Raw genomic sequence first — 16,514 nt, forward strand, 5'->3', positions numbered from 1 at the left:
TTCTTTTGCTTTTCTGGGCCACATGGGGCAAAAGTTTCAAAATGCACATTTTAATGTGCAAAGAACCCAGAAAGACTAACTTCTGTTCAGGTTCACAGTCCCCCTGGGAATGACTCCAATTCACCCAACTTCATGAAGTGCTCACCTTAGACCAACCAAATGCAGCTACTTGTGGGGTTCAAAAATATGGCCAGGCTGTTGGGCAATCTCATAGGTGTCCACCACACTTCCAAATTCGTTAGTTTCTAAGAAAAACCTATAATCAAAATGGACTATTTCAAATGTATGAATGGTAGTCTCTATAAAATATAAAGTTGTTTTTTTTTTAAGATTTTATTTATTTATTTGACAGAGAGAGACATAGAGAGAGAGGTAACACAAGCAGGGGGAGTGGGAGAGGGAGAAGCAGGCTTCCCTGGAGCAGGGAGCCTGATGTGGGGCTTGATCCCAGGACCCTGGGATCATGACCTGAGCCGAAGGCAGATGCGTAACGACTGAGCCACCCAGGTGCCCCAAATATAAAGTTTTTTAAAGCAATAATCTGCAAATTTCTTTCTCTTAATAATCATGGTATTGATAAAAAATTTCCAAATAAATATGTTTGCTTTGTTTTAAAAATAAATTTATTATATAATAATGTTGACAGTTTACATAAACATCATTTAGAACATGCAAAACAATTATAAAATACATTTTTTAAAAGATATGAAAATCTTTGAAGTTCTTTCTTGATATTGGACCTACTAAATTTTAAAAGACACCATTTACATTTTAGGATCAAAACAACATTCCCAAGCCTGACTTGGCTTGAGAGATTCCATTGGTCAACTAATATCAGTTCAGGGAAGAAGAAACATTTACAGCATTGTGTTTTGTTTTTAAATGCTATAACAAGCGTTTCTTTCAAGCACTTTGGTATCAAAGAACACCGAGAAAAAGCAAGGGCATAAATGAGCCCAGAAGACTTTTGAAAAATAAAACATATGCAGCAGGAATCCATTGGATATAATCCTGTTTCAAGGATGGCTATTAAGTCAGAAGGAAAAATGGATTTAGAAGATGATTAGTTGTTTGGCTTAGCTCTTAATATATTTGAGCTATTTCTGTGAAGACAGCCTCATTCTCACTCAAAATACAATGTGTGATAGGTAACATCCAAATTCATCTTTGGTCTGAATTCTCCACTTTACTTTGTGTATGAAGTCTACACCGCAAAGTAAAATCTGCTAGGATTCTGGAATAAAAGCTGCTTGGCTAACATCACAACAGCAAAAATATAGCAATTTGGGGACATCTTCCATCAGTTTTTGTAAATTCTGGTCAATGTAGAAAGTTTCATATTCTATGGAATATTGGCTAAATGTAGATTTAGCTTTTTCAGTTTTAGAAGAGTCTTTATTAAATATGCTATGGTGTTGAAGGAACATTTGGCAAGATGGTCCCAAGTAATAGATGCTTACGGTCATGATTTCATTGCATCAACATCCACTTGAGAGCAATCACAGGTACTGTGCTTTGGAAGAACAAAAATGAGGCTATAGTCACAAACAATGTGTGCCTGGGCTCTGTTGTGGTGTCACTGACCATTTCCCAGGAATAAACAGCCTCTTCTTCCAGGGATATCTTTTATCCCTTAGTGAGCATAAACACTTACCTAGGCCTTAAAGACTCTCAGGCATTTTCTTTCCATCTTTATTCATTACCCTAGCTATGGAGCAAATCTGTTTGCTTTACTAATGTAAGAATTTATTCATGCCACGGAGAATTTATAAAGGAGCAAAGAAACATAATAGAAGTCAATGCTGCAGAAAACATGATGGTAACAGTACCATATATATCCAGGACTCTCCAACCTGAGTTTCTGCAGGAATATAGCCCCAGCACCTCAGAGTCATGGCAAAACACAGTTTAGTATAAAGTCTTTGGTTATATTAGTGAGTTGGGTTACACCCACTCTCATCAACAAAAATGATAGTTAAGAACACAAATTAAAATTGAGTAAATCTTGGTTCCAATTCCAGCTCCATCAATTCCTAACTCTGTAAATCCAGGTTATGTTATTTAACTTCTTTTTGTCTGTTCCATATACGGGAAATGAGGATCATAAGAGATATCTCATAGGTTCTTAAAAGGATTAAAGGAAATGATGATATACTTTAAACTCTTGGTCCATGTAAGGGCTGGATAAATGGTAGCTTTATTATTAATTCAGTTCCTAAAATCTAAACTCCTTCCCACTTTCCTTTTTTGTTTGACTAGTAATCCTGGTAACAAAACTTTAAGTGGAAGTTGATTAAACTTTCTTAACTGAGTGCTTTTTCCCAATTACTGAACAATAATAAAATTACTTATTATTATTAAAATAATAAAAAACACCGACTAACGTTACAAACATAAAGTAAAGATATCATTTAAAATTCATTTCTCCTGGCTATTTTCCTGAGACACATTCTGTCCATTTTCAAATGAGCAAAGCATTTTGCAGCTTGCCACCAGCCTGGAGGTAACTTCATAGCCTGTAAGAATAAGGAAAAAGACAGCAAGCTAGTTAAAAGAAATGTACTATGCAAATTAAAAAAAAAAAAAGTTTAGAGCCAGCATTTCTGGAAAAGGAAATTCTTTCTACTGCTGGTGGAGCAATGAGAGTCACTGCTCTCTCTTGCTGGAGGTGAACAGGAAGCCTGTGGATCATTGTTACTGCTATGACTTAAGAGGAACTAGCCAAGGATGAAGCCAACTCTTGGATACGTGAGCAGAAAAAGAGAAAAAATGTTTCCCAGTGTGGGAGCCTCTGGTTCACCCAGGTGTGCAGACTACCTTCCCTCTGGACTGCCAGTTCATGTGAGCCAAAACACGTCCTTCATTTTAAATCGGTCTGACTGGGTTTGCCTCAATCACAGCCAAACTACCCAGCTAGCTGATGGCACTAGCCATCCTCCGATTGTCCCCTTGGAGCCTTTCTCTGCTTACCACCCCCGACACTCTCCACTCCAGGAGGAGGGGGCTGACACATCACAAGGGCTCCCTTGCCTCCCAGGTGCTGGTTGGGTTTGGCTAATGGGAGGTGCCTGTTGAAGATCTGAAGGCAGGAGGTGAGAAAGTTTGGGGTGCATCTGCCTTTCCTCCTCTTCCTTGTTTTGGTTCCTGCAGTGGCTACTTTCATCCACAGATACAGCTCCTACAGAGTATAGGGCCTCTGGCGGAAGTAACCTTCCCCAGCCCTTTCAGGCATGGGAGAGGGGCAGCCTCCTGCCAGTGTTAGACTCCAGGAGCCTCGAAGTTCCCGTGGGTTCCTCAACCCTGCCCTCCCAATCCCTCGTCAAAATCTCCTTGTTGGATCTTGCTGGGATCCTAATTGATACAACATTTAAAGAGCTTAGAACAGTGTTCGGCATAGGGTAAATGCTCAGTTAATGTGGTTATTATTAAAACATGGTTATTGCTATTTTTTTTAATGTGAGATGTATAAACTAAAATACCTCTTCTTTGTGCCCCAAAATGAGGAAGAAAAAGTATAAACTAACCACCACAACCATGTAGAATTAGAAAGCAGGTTGATCTCAGCACACTAGAAAAAAGTATATAAAAGTCCTCTTTCCACATGCCTCTCAATGTGGTAACACACAAAAGAAAGATATGAGAAAGTCTTTTATTTGGCTTCGGATTCTATGAAAAAAAGTAATTTACTTTTAGATGTTTCGAAGCACAATCAAATTCCAATCGCTGATTTACTAGGTAAAGTTAAGCCCCATTTCACCAAGTAACTGTCACCTGAAGAGTATCCCATCTACCAAATTCATCACACTCACCATTAAGCAATACTAGTCTCTTGAATATCTTCATTTATTGGAGTTATATCTTTCCCCAGAGTTTCCATTTCTTCTTCCTTCTTCCTTCTTTTACGACGCTTCCGAAGAGGACTTGGAAAACAAAGTGTCAGACATTAGTATGGGCCTGTTATTCATGGGAACACAAAATCGACCATCAGGAGGGCCTATGATCTTATTTCTAGACGGTTAAAAGTTTGTAGGTTCCTTTTTTTCTTAAATATGTTAGGTTCTCTCTTAACCTATCTCTTTCTGTAGGCTCAAATGATAGCCACAGTAGGCCAATGTAATGAATAGAGTAGAGTTACTTAAATAGAAAGAATATGGTACCTGGTTGTTGAGGAAGCTTGGTTAGCACAAGAAAAATTTTCAGAACAAGTTATTTTATAAAACTGACAAGCATTGTTTAGTGTGTGAATAAGAAATAGTACAAATTGGAAACAGACAGAAGAAAACCAAGAGAGTGAGGGTAGCCTATGGATATGTTAATTAAGCTTATAGATACATTAAAAAAAAGTGTTAGATATTCTGGACAGAAGTCCAGTTTCTTAAAGTGTAATTCAAAACCGATGTGATAAAATAAGCCATTTCTCAGCTCTACCCTAAAACTGGTGTTATAAAAACTCCTTTTTACCATAATGCAGGTAAAAAAAAATGTTAAATATCTTTCCATTTTATAACTACAAGGAATCTTACAGATTATCTGGTTTAATCATCCTGTTTTATAGAAAATAAAATGCCAGTTTAAAGATGTTAAGAAGGGGCGCCTGGGTGGCTCAGTCTGTCGGTTAAATATCTGCCTTCAGGTCACGATCCTGCAGTCCCAGGATGAGCCCAGCGTCAGGCTCCCTGCTCAGCGGGGAGTCTGCTTCTCCCTCTGTCCCTCCCCCCCACTCTCATGTTCTCTCTCATTCTCTGTCAATTAAATAAATAAATAGATCTTTAAAAAAAATAAAGATGTTAAGAAGTTTGTCCAAGTTCTCAAAGAAATCTAATAGCAGAGCTGGGATAAAAATAAAAGATTGTAGACTTCTGGTAGCTACACTAAAGTTTTTTTGTGAAGAAAGAAGTCACGAGACATCCTGTTTGGGTGTGTACAGTAGCCCAAAAGTGATGGTAGCAGTTTAGGAGGCTAGACTAGCTTCTCAGGGCAATGATATCGCACTTTATATATTTTTTAAAGATTTTATTTTTTCATTTGACAGAGAGAGAGAGAGCACAAGCAAGGGGAGCGGCAGAGGCAGAGGTAGAGGGAGAAGCAGGCTCCCTGCTGCCGAGGGGCTCGATCCCAGGACTCCGGGATCATGACCTGAGCAGAAGGCAGACGCTTAACCATCTGAGCCACCCAGGCGCCCAAGCATTGATTTCTTAATTAAAGATATATTTTCCAATTCTGGTATTTCCATTGGATTTTTTTTTTTTATAGTTTCCATTTTGCTGCCAAAACTATTGTTCTTTCTTGACTACTTAAATTAGGCTATTTTTTTTTTTTTAAGATTTTATTTATTTATCTGACAGATAGAGAGACAGTGAGAGAGGGAACACAAGCAGGGGGAGTGGGAGAGGGAGAAGTAGGCTCCCCGCAGAGCAGGGAGCCCGATGCGGGCCTCGATCCCAGGACCCCGGGATCATGACCTGAGCAGAAGGCAGACGCTTAAGACTGAGCCACCCAGGCACCCCCAAAATAGAGCACTTTAAAAAATGGCAGTTTACCATATTCTGTTGGAGTCCTGGTCTGATACAAATTTTTATAGCTTTACAAAAGAAATTAACTTAAGAATTATACCAAAACATTCTGTCTCAGAGAAAAAAAAATCAAGGTGTTTCTTGATTCTCAAAGTTGTGGTACGCAATGAAAAGGAAAAACAGTGTAATCATCTTTTGTAAATAAAATCTATTATTTTATTGTGGCCAAGGGGGGGGCGGGAAATGTTTTTGTGTGTCTGTTTCTACCTTCCTAAGTTACTGTGTCATGGTACAATTTAAGATAATAAAAGTCTTGTTGAGCCTAATAACAAACCCACATAAAATATGACTGACTTCAAGACTCCATAACTGGCTTTTTTTATTAAGATACAATTGACATAGAACATGGTATTAGTTTCAGTATACAACAGAATGATTCAATATATGTATATATTGCAAAATGATCACCAAAGTAAGGATAGTTAACGTTGGTCAGCATACATAGTTATAAAATTTTTCTTTCTTGTGATGAGAACTTTTAAGATCTTCTCTCTTAGCAACTCGCAAATATACAATCGAGTATTGTTCACTACGGTTGCTAAACATACGTGACATCCCGGGGTACTTATTTATCTTACAACTGGAAGTTTATACCTTTGATCACCTTCACACTTTCTGTCCACCTTCTTTTTTTTTTAATCAAGAGATTTATGCATATTTTCTTTTTAATTATAATAATTATGCGCAGGAAAATGACACAAACTATGCATCGTGTGTTTTATTGTAAATAGATACTTCAGTAAAAGTGATGGCAAACCTCAGAAAGTGATTTATTTAAATCATAGCAAAAAGGAAAGAAGAAAGAGGGAGGAAGGAAGGAAAGAAGAAAAGAAACAGCAAAATACAATTTCTCAGATTTACTTAAAATTAAGTTTAAAAAATACTTACTGACAGCACGTGCAGACACCGACCACCAAAATGATAAAAATGATCATAACTGCTATCAAACAAATCACCAAAATCTGCCCTCTGTCTCCTCTGAGGTAAAACAAGTCAACTCTCTCACATCTCGCCCCAGTGTAGCCTTCATCACAGCTGGAAAAATAAAACAAGGTAAACAGTGAAAAAGACTTTGAAGAATCTCTATCATTTCTTGTTTGAAGAAACTAACATTGTTGTCATTAACTGGAATTAATAAAGGGTGCAGTTCCTTTAAAAAAAATTTTTTTTCCAATTAAGCTGAACACCACTGTGTTCACAAATAATTTCACTTTCGTTGCTTTGCTGAAAACCTGTCATCACTTGAACAGTAACAATATGGCTAACATAAATAAACAGAGATGATGGCAATTTACTAAAACTTAGCTTAAAATTTTGGATTCCGAGCTTGAAAGAGAGGGGATGGTAAAATTCCCTCTGCAGCCTTCCCAAGCACGTAATTAGCACCATGACAAGGAATTCAAAATCCCCAGGACTTCCCATTTCATTGTAGGGCACCCAACATGCCCAAGTTCTCTTGCTACAAATTATTTAAAAATTACACTGCTTTTTTTTAACTTTATTTTATGATGTTATGTTAATCACCATACATTACATCATTAGTTTTTGATGTAGTGTTCCATGATTCGTTGTGTATAACACCCAGTGCTCCATTCAGTACGTGCCCTCTTTAATACCCATCACCAGGCTTTGTATGATCCAACACTGTAATGTGTGTGAAAGTTCATAGACCAATGCCTAACACATAGAAAGCTCCATAAATGTGATTCAACAGGATTCCTCTCTCTCTCGCTCAACTTCCACCCACCAATTCTGATTCTGCTACTCAAAGTGGCCACACAGGACATGATGCTCCTCCATTCACCAACTCTCCAACAACATCCTCCCCAAACACAATAAGTCTTGTCCTCTCCAGCTCCTTTATCTGATGCTCAAGAGTCCATTTTCAGCTGCGTACACCATGCCTTCCACTGTCCTGTAAGTGGCCCCCTTCTCCGTGGCCCTCATCAAGTGCAGCAACCAGACAGCAACAAATCTCCAAGGGAGACATTCACTTTCCTCAGTCTCTCAACTCTTTATCAACACAGCCTTAGGATTTACCCCAACACAGCAGGTTCCCTTTGGCCCAGCCAAGGCCTGTCTGAGCAATGCTCAATGAGCTAAAGGCTCAGTGATTTGGAGACTCTCCATAGTATTCTCTGCTTCAAAGGTACGTAAGAAGTTTGTCTGAGGACACTTCAAAACCGAAAGCATATGTTGTGACATCAATACCTTTGCATTAACAAGTATTTGCCCTTTCGACTCCTCAGACTCGTTCAAAACAAAAGAGATACTGGTCACATATATAATTATATAAATCTCAAAAAGATGAAATTCCACTTCTTAAAAAGATTTCTCTGTAACCTTGGTTTTTTGCTTGTTTGTTTGTTTGTTGTTTTGTTTTGTTTTGTTCTGTTTTTATTTTTTAAAGAAAGGATCTATTTGCCGGGCCATTCTATAGGTTATGTTTGACAGGTGCAAGGCATTTAATTCCCATAAAGCCTATCTTGCACAAGTAAGGAGATCCCTTAATGCCAATATTATAACTGATACAATGCTTGAAACAACAACAAAAAAAACTAGCTTGGTCACAACCATCAATTGAAAGGTGATGCTCAATGCAAGCCAAAGAGAAAAGATATCTAATGGTATCTATTGTAAAAGGACCCCAAGGATGTATGAGGGAAAATTGCTGCCTTCCAGATAGCCAGACATCTTTGTCTCAAGGTCAAGATCACAAGAAAAGAGCTTAGAAATATCCTATCTCCATAGGACTGGAGCTGGAGGGGAAAATCACATTTAATTGCAAGTGTGGGAGGGAGATTTTTTAAAGAGTTTTTTTTTTTAAGGTCATAATTGAAATCTTACAAATATAGTGTCTTCCAATTAGCTTGTTTCTCTAACAAATTTATTGAATATGGCATTTTTAAACAATAACTTTGCCTATAAAATTACAGCCATTGCTTGCTGCTCTTTTAGAATGTTTTTCTAACGATAAGTTCTGGGTTCATGGCGTAACCATGCTTTAATTGGATTTCTCAGTAAGCAGTACTTCTTGCAAGCTATAACCTAATAAAGTCATGCTAGAAGGTCAAACCTTTCCATAGCCAGTTACAGAGTGGCTCTCATGCCAGTTCCCTTCTCAGCAAACCAATAACATATCAGCTAATGGTCAGTTCAATGGGAGAGGAAGAGATCAAGAGTGCCAGATCCTAGCAGATGTTTATTAAATGCTGAATAATTGAATAAATGAGTTTTTATTTAATAAGCATTCTATAAAATGTAAAATAATTTTTAAAGATGCCCATGACCCTTCAGGACTCTGACAAATCAGATTTGGGATCACTATTCTGAAATAATCAGCAGATACTATTACAAGAGATTTGTAACTATTAACTCAATTGATCCTTATAACATCATTTGAGATAGGTGCCATTATTAACCCGTTCTACAGATGGGAAAACGGAGGTCTAGAGAAATTAAGTGAGTGGGGCTGGGATTCAAGTGCAGGAAGTTTGACTCTCAAGTTTATGCCCCAAGCACACACAACACTGCTTAAAAGACCTGTGCTGCATAAATAAATAAATAAAAAGTATGTGTCTGGAAACAAATCATCCCCATTCCGAGAAAATACTGAGAAGACTAAGGGGATTTGAGTTATTAGAAACACACTTCTTTTTTTAATGTAAAAAGCAGGAGTCCACAACTCCTGTAATTCCAAGCAAAAGGGGGTACCTCTGGTTTTTCAGGGTAGCAGAGTTACCCATGGCAAGAGAGTTTTGCCTGAATCTATGCTATGCCACCCAAAAGTTCAGGCCCAGGTCAAATATGTCCCATTCATCTCAGCAGTGCAATTTATGGAACATCTACTCTGTGCTGGCTACTATAATAAGGATTTTTGCTTAACATAATGCTTTATTTTCAACACTTGAGAGGGAAATATTACTATCCCCTTTTATAGGGAAATATTACTATCTCCTTGTATAGGGAAATATTACTATCCCCTTTTATAAGCTCAGGGAAGGTAATTGGCCCACCGTTAGCAGTGCTTATAATTGGTGCAAACAAAATCTTAACTTAGGTCTATCTGACTCCAAAATCTGTGTCCTGATTCCTATGCTCTTCGGCTTCCCATTGGTTCTATAGCATTTTACCACTAAGAAGCTGTTCCTGGCCCACAGGAAGGCCTTGGTTTTGACAGTTAGCATAGCATTAGATGGACCATGCTAGAGGAACTTATTGACTTATTCACCAGTCATTTCCTGAACACTTATTAAATTCTGGCCCTGTACTTGGCACCAGAACACAAAAAATGAATAAGCCACGAGACATACCTTTAGGTGCTCACAGACACAGAAGGGTGATTCAAGGAAACCAACAGCTATGCTTCAGAGGAAGAGTTTTCATAGGAGGGTGACTGGATCTCAGAGAAGGGACATTTAACACACCTGAGTGTGTGTCCAAGAAGAGGGAAGTCAGTGCCAAAGCAGGGGTCCAGGAGGAGCTGATGTCTGAGTTGCAACTAAAACATCAGTAACAATAAACTTTCCAGACCGTGGGAGCATGTGTGATAAAGCATGAAAAGGAACGGAGGATTTCAGAGGAACATCTGGGCATACAGTGAGAGATAGGGCTAGAAGGGTGAGCCAGGATCAGAGGAGCTTACGGAGGCCATGGAAATGAGTTTTAACCACCCCCTGAAGGGGACGAGCTGTGTATTGATCTTAGGCAGGTAGTTTACATATAGTGGTTTTCATTTTAGAAGGCAGCAGTATTAAAAAACAATAAATCTGCAGACATAGGGACAAGTTACAAAAATGTACTGCGTTAAAGGGCATTAATATTTTAAAACTCAGGGCACCTGGGTGGCTTAGTTGGTTAAGTGTCCGACTCTTGATTTCGGCTCAGGTCATGATCTCAGGGTCATGAGATGGAGCCCTGGGTGGGGCTTTGCGCTGGGTGTGGAGCCTGCTTAAAATTCTCAATTCTCAGGGCGCCTGGGTGGCTCAGTCGTTAAGCATCTGCCTTAGGCTCAGGTCATGATCCTAGGATCCTGGGATCGAGCCCCGCATCAGGCTCCCTGCTCAGTGGGGAGCCTGCTTCTCCCTCTCCCTCGGCTGCTCCCCCTGCTGTGCTCTCTGTCTCACCATCTCTCTCTCTCTGTGTCAAATAAATAAAATCTTAAAAAAAAAAAAAATTCTCAATTCTCCCCCCTAAACCGCCATGCTTGTGTGAGCATGCACACCCTCTCTTTTTCTCTAAAAAAAAATAATAATAATAAATAAAAATAAATATTTTTAAAACTCAATATATTCTCCTAAGCCAGTGGACAATTAGAGGGAATAAAAAAAAAAAAAAATCAGCTCTTTTCTTTCCCAACACACACACATTACATTAGCAATTCTTATGCCCCTCTAAGTATTATCCAGTATATTTATTTTTTAATTAGATTTAATTATAATTAAATTTTGATGAAGTCCATGACCCTTAAATGTTCCACTGAATTAAGATTTGGAATCGCTGTTTTGAGACACTTATAAAAAAAATGTATACTGGGGAACCGACACATAAAAACATAAACATTCTATGAACTTTAGGTCAAAATTATACTTAAAAAATCACCTTGCTCATCCATCAGGAGAGGTCTCAGAGAGAGGGACATCTCTTTAGAAGAAAACAAAGATTTTTTAAATGCAAAAAGATTGTCTGTGCCTGAACAAAATTAAACTTGGACTCAATCTCCTAAGAGGTGGAAAGAGCACTTTTCTTCCAATCCCCTTCATAATAAACAGGCTTTGCAAATCTCTGCTTATAAACAGACTCATTTCCTTGCAATGCATTGACACCTGCAAAAGTAGCTTTTAATGTGGCAGAAAACCCTCCATATTTACATTAACTACAAACCACCTCACACATGCCAGAAGAATTTGCTTCCATTCGAACCACCCAGGAGATTAATGGAGCCAAAAAGCATGCTTCACACCGGACAGAAAGTTCTGCTTGCGGAAGGCAGCAGAGGACATAGCCTGCCAGCGGACCCGGGCTCTGGCAGGCTCCCCTTTCAGGAGGAAAGTGGGCGTCCGTTTCTCCATAAGCTGCTGCCCAACGGCCCCCGAAGCAAGTGGCCGGCGGCAGGACCCGGGGAACGGAGTCCCGACGGAGGGCTCAGTTAGCTCAGACTTTCCAGTCCTGCCAAGTCCCAGGCCGGCACCGTTGTGCACCCCTCTCCCTGCTGGCCGGGGCGCTCCACTTACACGCAGGACGGCGTCTGCTCGGCCACCACGAAGCGACATCGCCCTTTGATGCAGTAGTGCTCGTATTGCTTGGGGCACCGCGAGAAGTGGCCTCTCCGCCTGGCTTGCGTGGTGGTGGCTGCCGAGTGAGAAAAAGCCCCATCAGTCCACTCACTTCTGATACACATCGGTGCCTAGAATCCTGTTCCTCTTTGCCGCGGTTTTTCCTATAGAACATACTCCAATTTCTCGGTTCTCCTTCTCTCCACACTGGGATAAAAGCCAGACTTCTGTGGTCCCCAAATAGCTCTAGAGATAGGGTCTTGGGGATCCTGGTGGGAATGTTGCTTATTTTAATTAAGATTTGTGTCCAGCCTACCTCTTAGAAACCTTGGTGTTGCTTAAAGGGTGAAGCATAGTTGCGATGAGAGAAGACTACTCTTTCTGGGAAGGTTATCAGAGCCTTTTATTTTTCATTCAAAAAATGACTTTCCTTTCCTTTCTTTTCCTTTCCTTTCCTTTCCTTTCCTTTCCTTTCCTTTCCTTTCCTTTCCTTTCCTTTCCTTTCCTTTCCTTTCCTTTCCTTTCTTTTCCTTTCCTTTCCTTTCCTTTCCTTCTCTTCTTTCCTTAAACATGCACATAACACTTACCAAGTGCTGGATACTGGTCATATACTTTATATATATATATATATATATGTGTGTGTGTGTGTGTGTGTATATATATATATATATATATGTTAATATATAACAACTCAATGCTTATAACAGCCTTGTGAGGTAAGCATCATTCTAATCTCCCATTTATGGATGAACAAAGAACAACACATGGAGACTAAGTCACTTTCCAAGATCACACAGCTACTAAGTGGCAGAAGCGAGACTCAGATGCAGTAGGTTTTGCCCTGGAATCCATGATCGTCTCACTCTGGTGCTGGGCCAAGCCAGGTGTTCAGCAAGGAGCTGTCATCTGCTCTCAGCCTGCTGCACCCAGTTGTGCTTGCCTGAATGAAAGATTCTCCCTCGCAGTTAACCTCTGAATGGTTTCTCTTGCCCTGAAGAAAGAGGAAAATCCTGGAAGCTTCATATCCAGGATTTCGATCCTGCTCCAACTTCCTTGTCTTACCTTTTAGAGTTTTCATTGCCTAATTTTTTAGCTGGGGATAGAAATATGTAACAATTTCTCCCTTGCTTACATGTAGAAGGTTTTAATAAATAAGGATTGACAAGAGAAACAGTACAGAGATACGGACTTGCTGTTCCATGTGCTGATCCACACCAGACATGTGCCCACACCCAGAGACTACAGCTAACTAGCTAGCTCCGGCCCAGGGTTGGACTTTCCCACATTTGTGGTGTGACCAACAGCATACAGGACTCAGACACCTGTGGAGCCAGAAAGACCACGATGTTCACTTCAGAAGGGCGTTTCGCACGAGGTTTGGTATGGCACCGGGCACCCCAATGACCTGAATAGTAATGACTCCTAAAACTTCTTAATTAATACAATAAAATGAGTACATATTATTGCCCAGGGCCACCAAGGAGAGGAATTGCCAAGAACTTCGGATGATCTATACACAGCAAATTCCTGTGATGCCAGGTCACAAAGGTTCAGGGGGTGGCAGAATGCTGCTGAGGAACTGGCTGACCTGGTTTGGGTTGGTGACTTGATTACCAGCTATGCTGACAGTTTGTGCATGCCAACATTTGCTCCCATGCATGCCAGTCAATGGGGCTCTTACTGAAATTTCTTCCAGAAATAACTGCAAAGTGTCTTAAAAACAAAGATCTGTATGTTTTGACAAATAAACTTATCAGTCAACTTTCATTCGTACCTGCTATTTCCAGAGCCCTGTAGTAAGCCCTGGGAAACATCAGAAGAGTAAACCATATCTCGTCTATCTAAATTGGTACAACAAAACACATTAAAGACGATAATAAACAACCCATCAATAAGAACAGCCATAGTAACCACATAAACAGTTGTGGCATGCTGGAAACAGTGGAAAGAAAGAAGACCAGATTAGGAGGAAAGAAATCAGTGTTTTTAGCTCTGCCTTTCCTTAGCTGCATGGGTCTGGGCAAGCTTACGAAGCTGTCTGTGCCTCAGTTTCCCCACCTGTATACTGAAGATGATAGCATCTGCCTTAGAGGGCTGTTATGGAGCTCAAATAAGAACTCACATGGATGTTCCTAGCAGAGGACCCCAGACAATCAAGTCCTCAGTAACTGAGTTGATGCTAGAATTTTGAAAATCTTGACAATTCTAAGAGAAATCTTGTTATCATTACAAAGAGTGCTTATCTAATGAAAGAAAATGTTCTGGAAAATACGGATTTTTTTTTTTTAAGAGGAGGTAAGCAAGCTATTCAGTTGTGGAGGATGTTAGGAGCAAAAGCTCAGGGTCAGGAATACGCAAGCCTGATCATGCAGGGGGTAGGAGGCAGATTTAATGGAGATGTAGGGGAGCTGGTGGGGAGCAGCCGAGGACGGCTGTGAATGGAAGTTAGAAACCTCAAATGTCAGTAGGCTGAGGTGTTTACACTTGAAATACAAGGCAAGGGAGAGCTGAAGAAAGGTCTTATGGATTACATTAAATGGTATATGTAAGAGCTACTCTTTTTGAGTTTAACATTGTATCAGTGTATTAGGTAGAAAGCTGCTGATTGGATTAGAGTAGAAAGAGGCTGGGAGCAAGGAGAAAGGCATTGGCTGACTCATGCAAACATATGTGATGTGGGCCTGTAGCAGGGGCACGGAGGTCTAGGAGATGAATTTAAGAAGCAATAGGACTTAGTGACAGATCTGCTGTGCTCCAGAAAGGTCCTTCCTACTTTGCAAAGCATCCCCGACTTTAAGCGTAAGAGCCATATGGCTCTATATCCTGAGCTTTACTACTTCCTCTAGTTGTTAGGCCCCTTTAAATGTAGCCAGCCTTTTAATAAACACCATACAGAGTGAGATACCAGAAAGTGCCTTGACCAGCAGCTGCTGGTTGCAGTGACTTGACCGGCCTCAGCCCATCCAAGCAGCACAGACCCGTGCCAAGGAAATGGCTGCCAGGCGCTGTTTGGATCATTCACAGAGCTCTCTCCTCTGCCAAATAAACATGATCTTAAATATTCCCAGAATTATTTGGATTTAAAAACCCTTCCATGCCACCAAGCAGAAAATGTCCAGTGATTTCTCTATGGAACTTGAAAAACTGGAGAAAAATACATCACACATACTGTGCCGCCCTCCCCCCACCTCCCCAAACAGATGGGATCATTTCTTCTCTCTAATGGAAATGAGAAGGCTTATCGGCATACCCCCTTTCAAAACGCACCTTCGATTCCAGTTCTCTTCATCTATTATTCATCAAGGTCACATTATCTGAAAATTGAACAACTGTGAAATCTAACATTTTCTACCTATCATGAGACCTGATGACATAGGGCAGGGGATGGCAAGACCTACCTTTCCATTCCAGAGATGTTTATCAAGAAGGAAAAGTTAATCCTATGACAAAAGAATGATTCGTCCCATGTATTGTTTCTTTGTTGAGAAACGAATGACCTGGTCTTGAAAACCTAACATGAAAATTCCCCTGATACCAGGGTGGTGGAACCTAATTGATCTTTTATCCCTCCTACCTTACTCTTTTCCAACCCACGTTCCCAAAACCAAAACATTCTCTGGGAGTGAGTCAGTCCCACAAAATTGCACTGTAAAACTCCAACACAAACTCCTAAGCAGATGGGCACCACAAGTAACGTATCTCAATCTCTTCTTGAGATGCCATATTCCAAAGATTCTAAAGCCAATTAGATAAGAAACTACGAGGGTTCCTGTAGGTAGGTGTATGACAACATCTAATTCTAAGTAAGAACATCTTTCTTCGATCATATGGGCAAATAGACAAGAAGTGGTCACCTTCCTTGGATCATATGAATAGTTAGATGAGATGTGATAGATTCTCTTGGGTCAAACTTAAGTGGAGGAATAGAGCGCACACTCAAATGACTTAGTTTAAGTACGGAATTTTTCTCAGTTTGATGGCTGCTTTGATTAAATAGCACAGTTCCCTGATCTTTCTTGTACACAATTCTTATTCTCAAACCCAAACAGGCCTTGTGATGCTTTATGCTTAAAACTCCTCAGAATTTATACATTAGCTTTATTTTTCATAAAACATTCACTTAGTTCTTCCAATTGTGCTCATTACAAATCTATTTAATGATTTTATAAATGATATTAATATCAGCAGCTCTTCTAAAATCAACTCGAAGTGTAATATATTTTATGTAGTTCTCATTACAGTGTGATAACCTCATAGTATCTCTAACCCCCTAGTTAAATACATAGTTAAATCTCTGTGCAAGAGATTTAAAAGGAGGGCCTAAATTTTGAGATAAAAGTCCCAACAGTGTTAACGAGAGAGAAGGAGTAAAACAAATACCTATAGATTTTTCTTCCCACAGAGATGTCTGACCTTAAAAAGGGAGCAGCTAATGCACAGAAAAGTTTAAGTGGTCACAGTTTAAGTTTGCAGGGAAGTTTCTTCCTAGTCTATGAAGTAGAGGCTAAGCCTTTAACCTCCAATCCTTGGCTTCCTGGCAACTTCCCAATAGGGGTTTCCTCCTTTAACAACCTTCTTAAAACAGGAGATGAGGTAGAAAGTTTTATATTTTCTAAGTTAATTTTCCTTCTTTATCTTGCCTGCTATCTCCCTGAGATGGGGGAAT

General features: G+C 39.8%; 1 protein-coding gene across 1 annotated transcript in view; it reads right to left on the reverse strand.

Annotated features, from left to right (window-relative positions):
• Nucleotides 1–635: 635 nt before the first annotated feature.
• Nucleotides 636–16,514, reverse strand: part of BTC (betacellulin) — a 43,168-nt gene continuing 27,289 nt past the window's right edge. The window contains exons 3-6 of the mRNA XM_045879427.2: nt 11,807–11,924; nt 6,462–6,608; nt 3,810–3,920; nt 636–2,516 (exon numbers count right to left, since the gene is read on the reverse strand). Of these exons, the coding sequence (XP_045735383.1) occupies nt 3,812–3,920; nt 6,462–6,608; nt 11,807–11,924 (374 nt within the window). The 3' untranslated portion in view covers nt 636–2,516; nt 3,810–3,811. The remainder of the gene's footprint in view (nt 2,517–3,809; nt 3,921–6,461; nt 6,609–11,806; nt 11,925–16,514) is intronic.

Source organism: Mirounga angustirostris, unplaced genomic scaffold (assembly GCF_029215605.1).
Source record: "Mirounga angustirostris isolate CCGP_5_RB_7025 unplaced genomic scaffold, mMirAng1.0.hap1 SCAF_2, whole genome shotgun sequence".
In the NCBI taxonomy this organism is placed as follows: Eukaryota; Metazoa; Chordata; class Mammalia; order Carnivora; family Phocidae; genus Mirounga; species Mirounga angustirostris.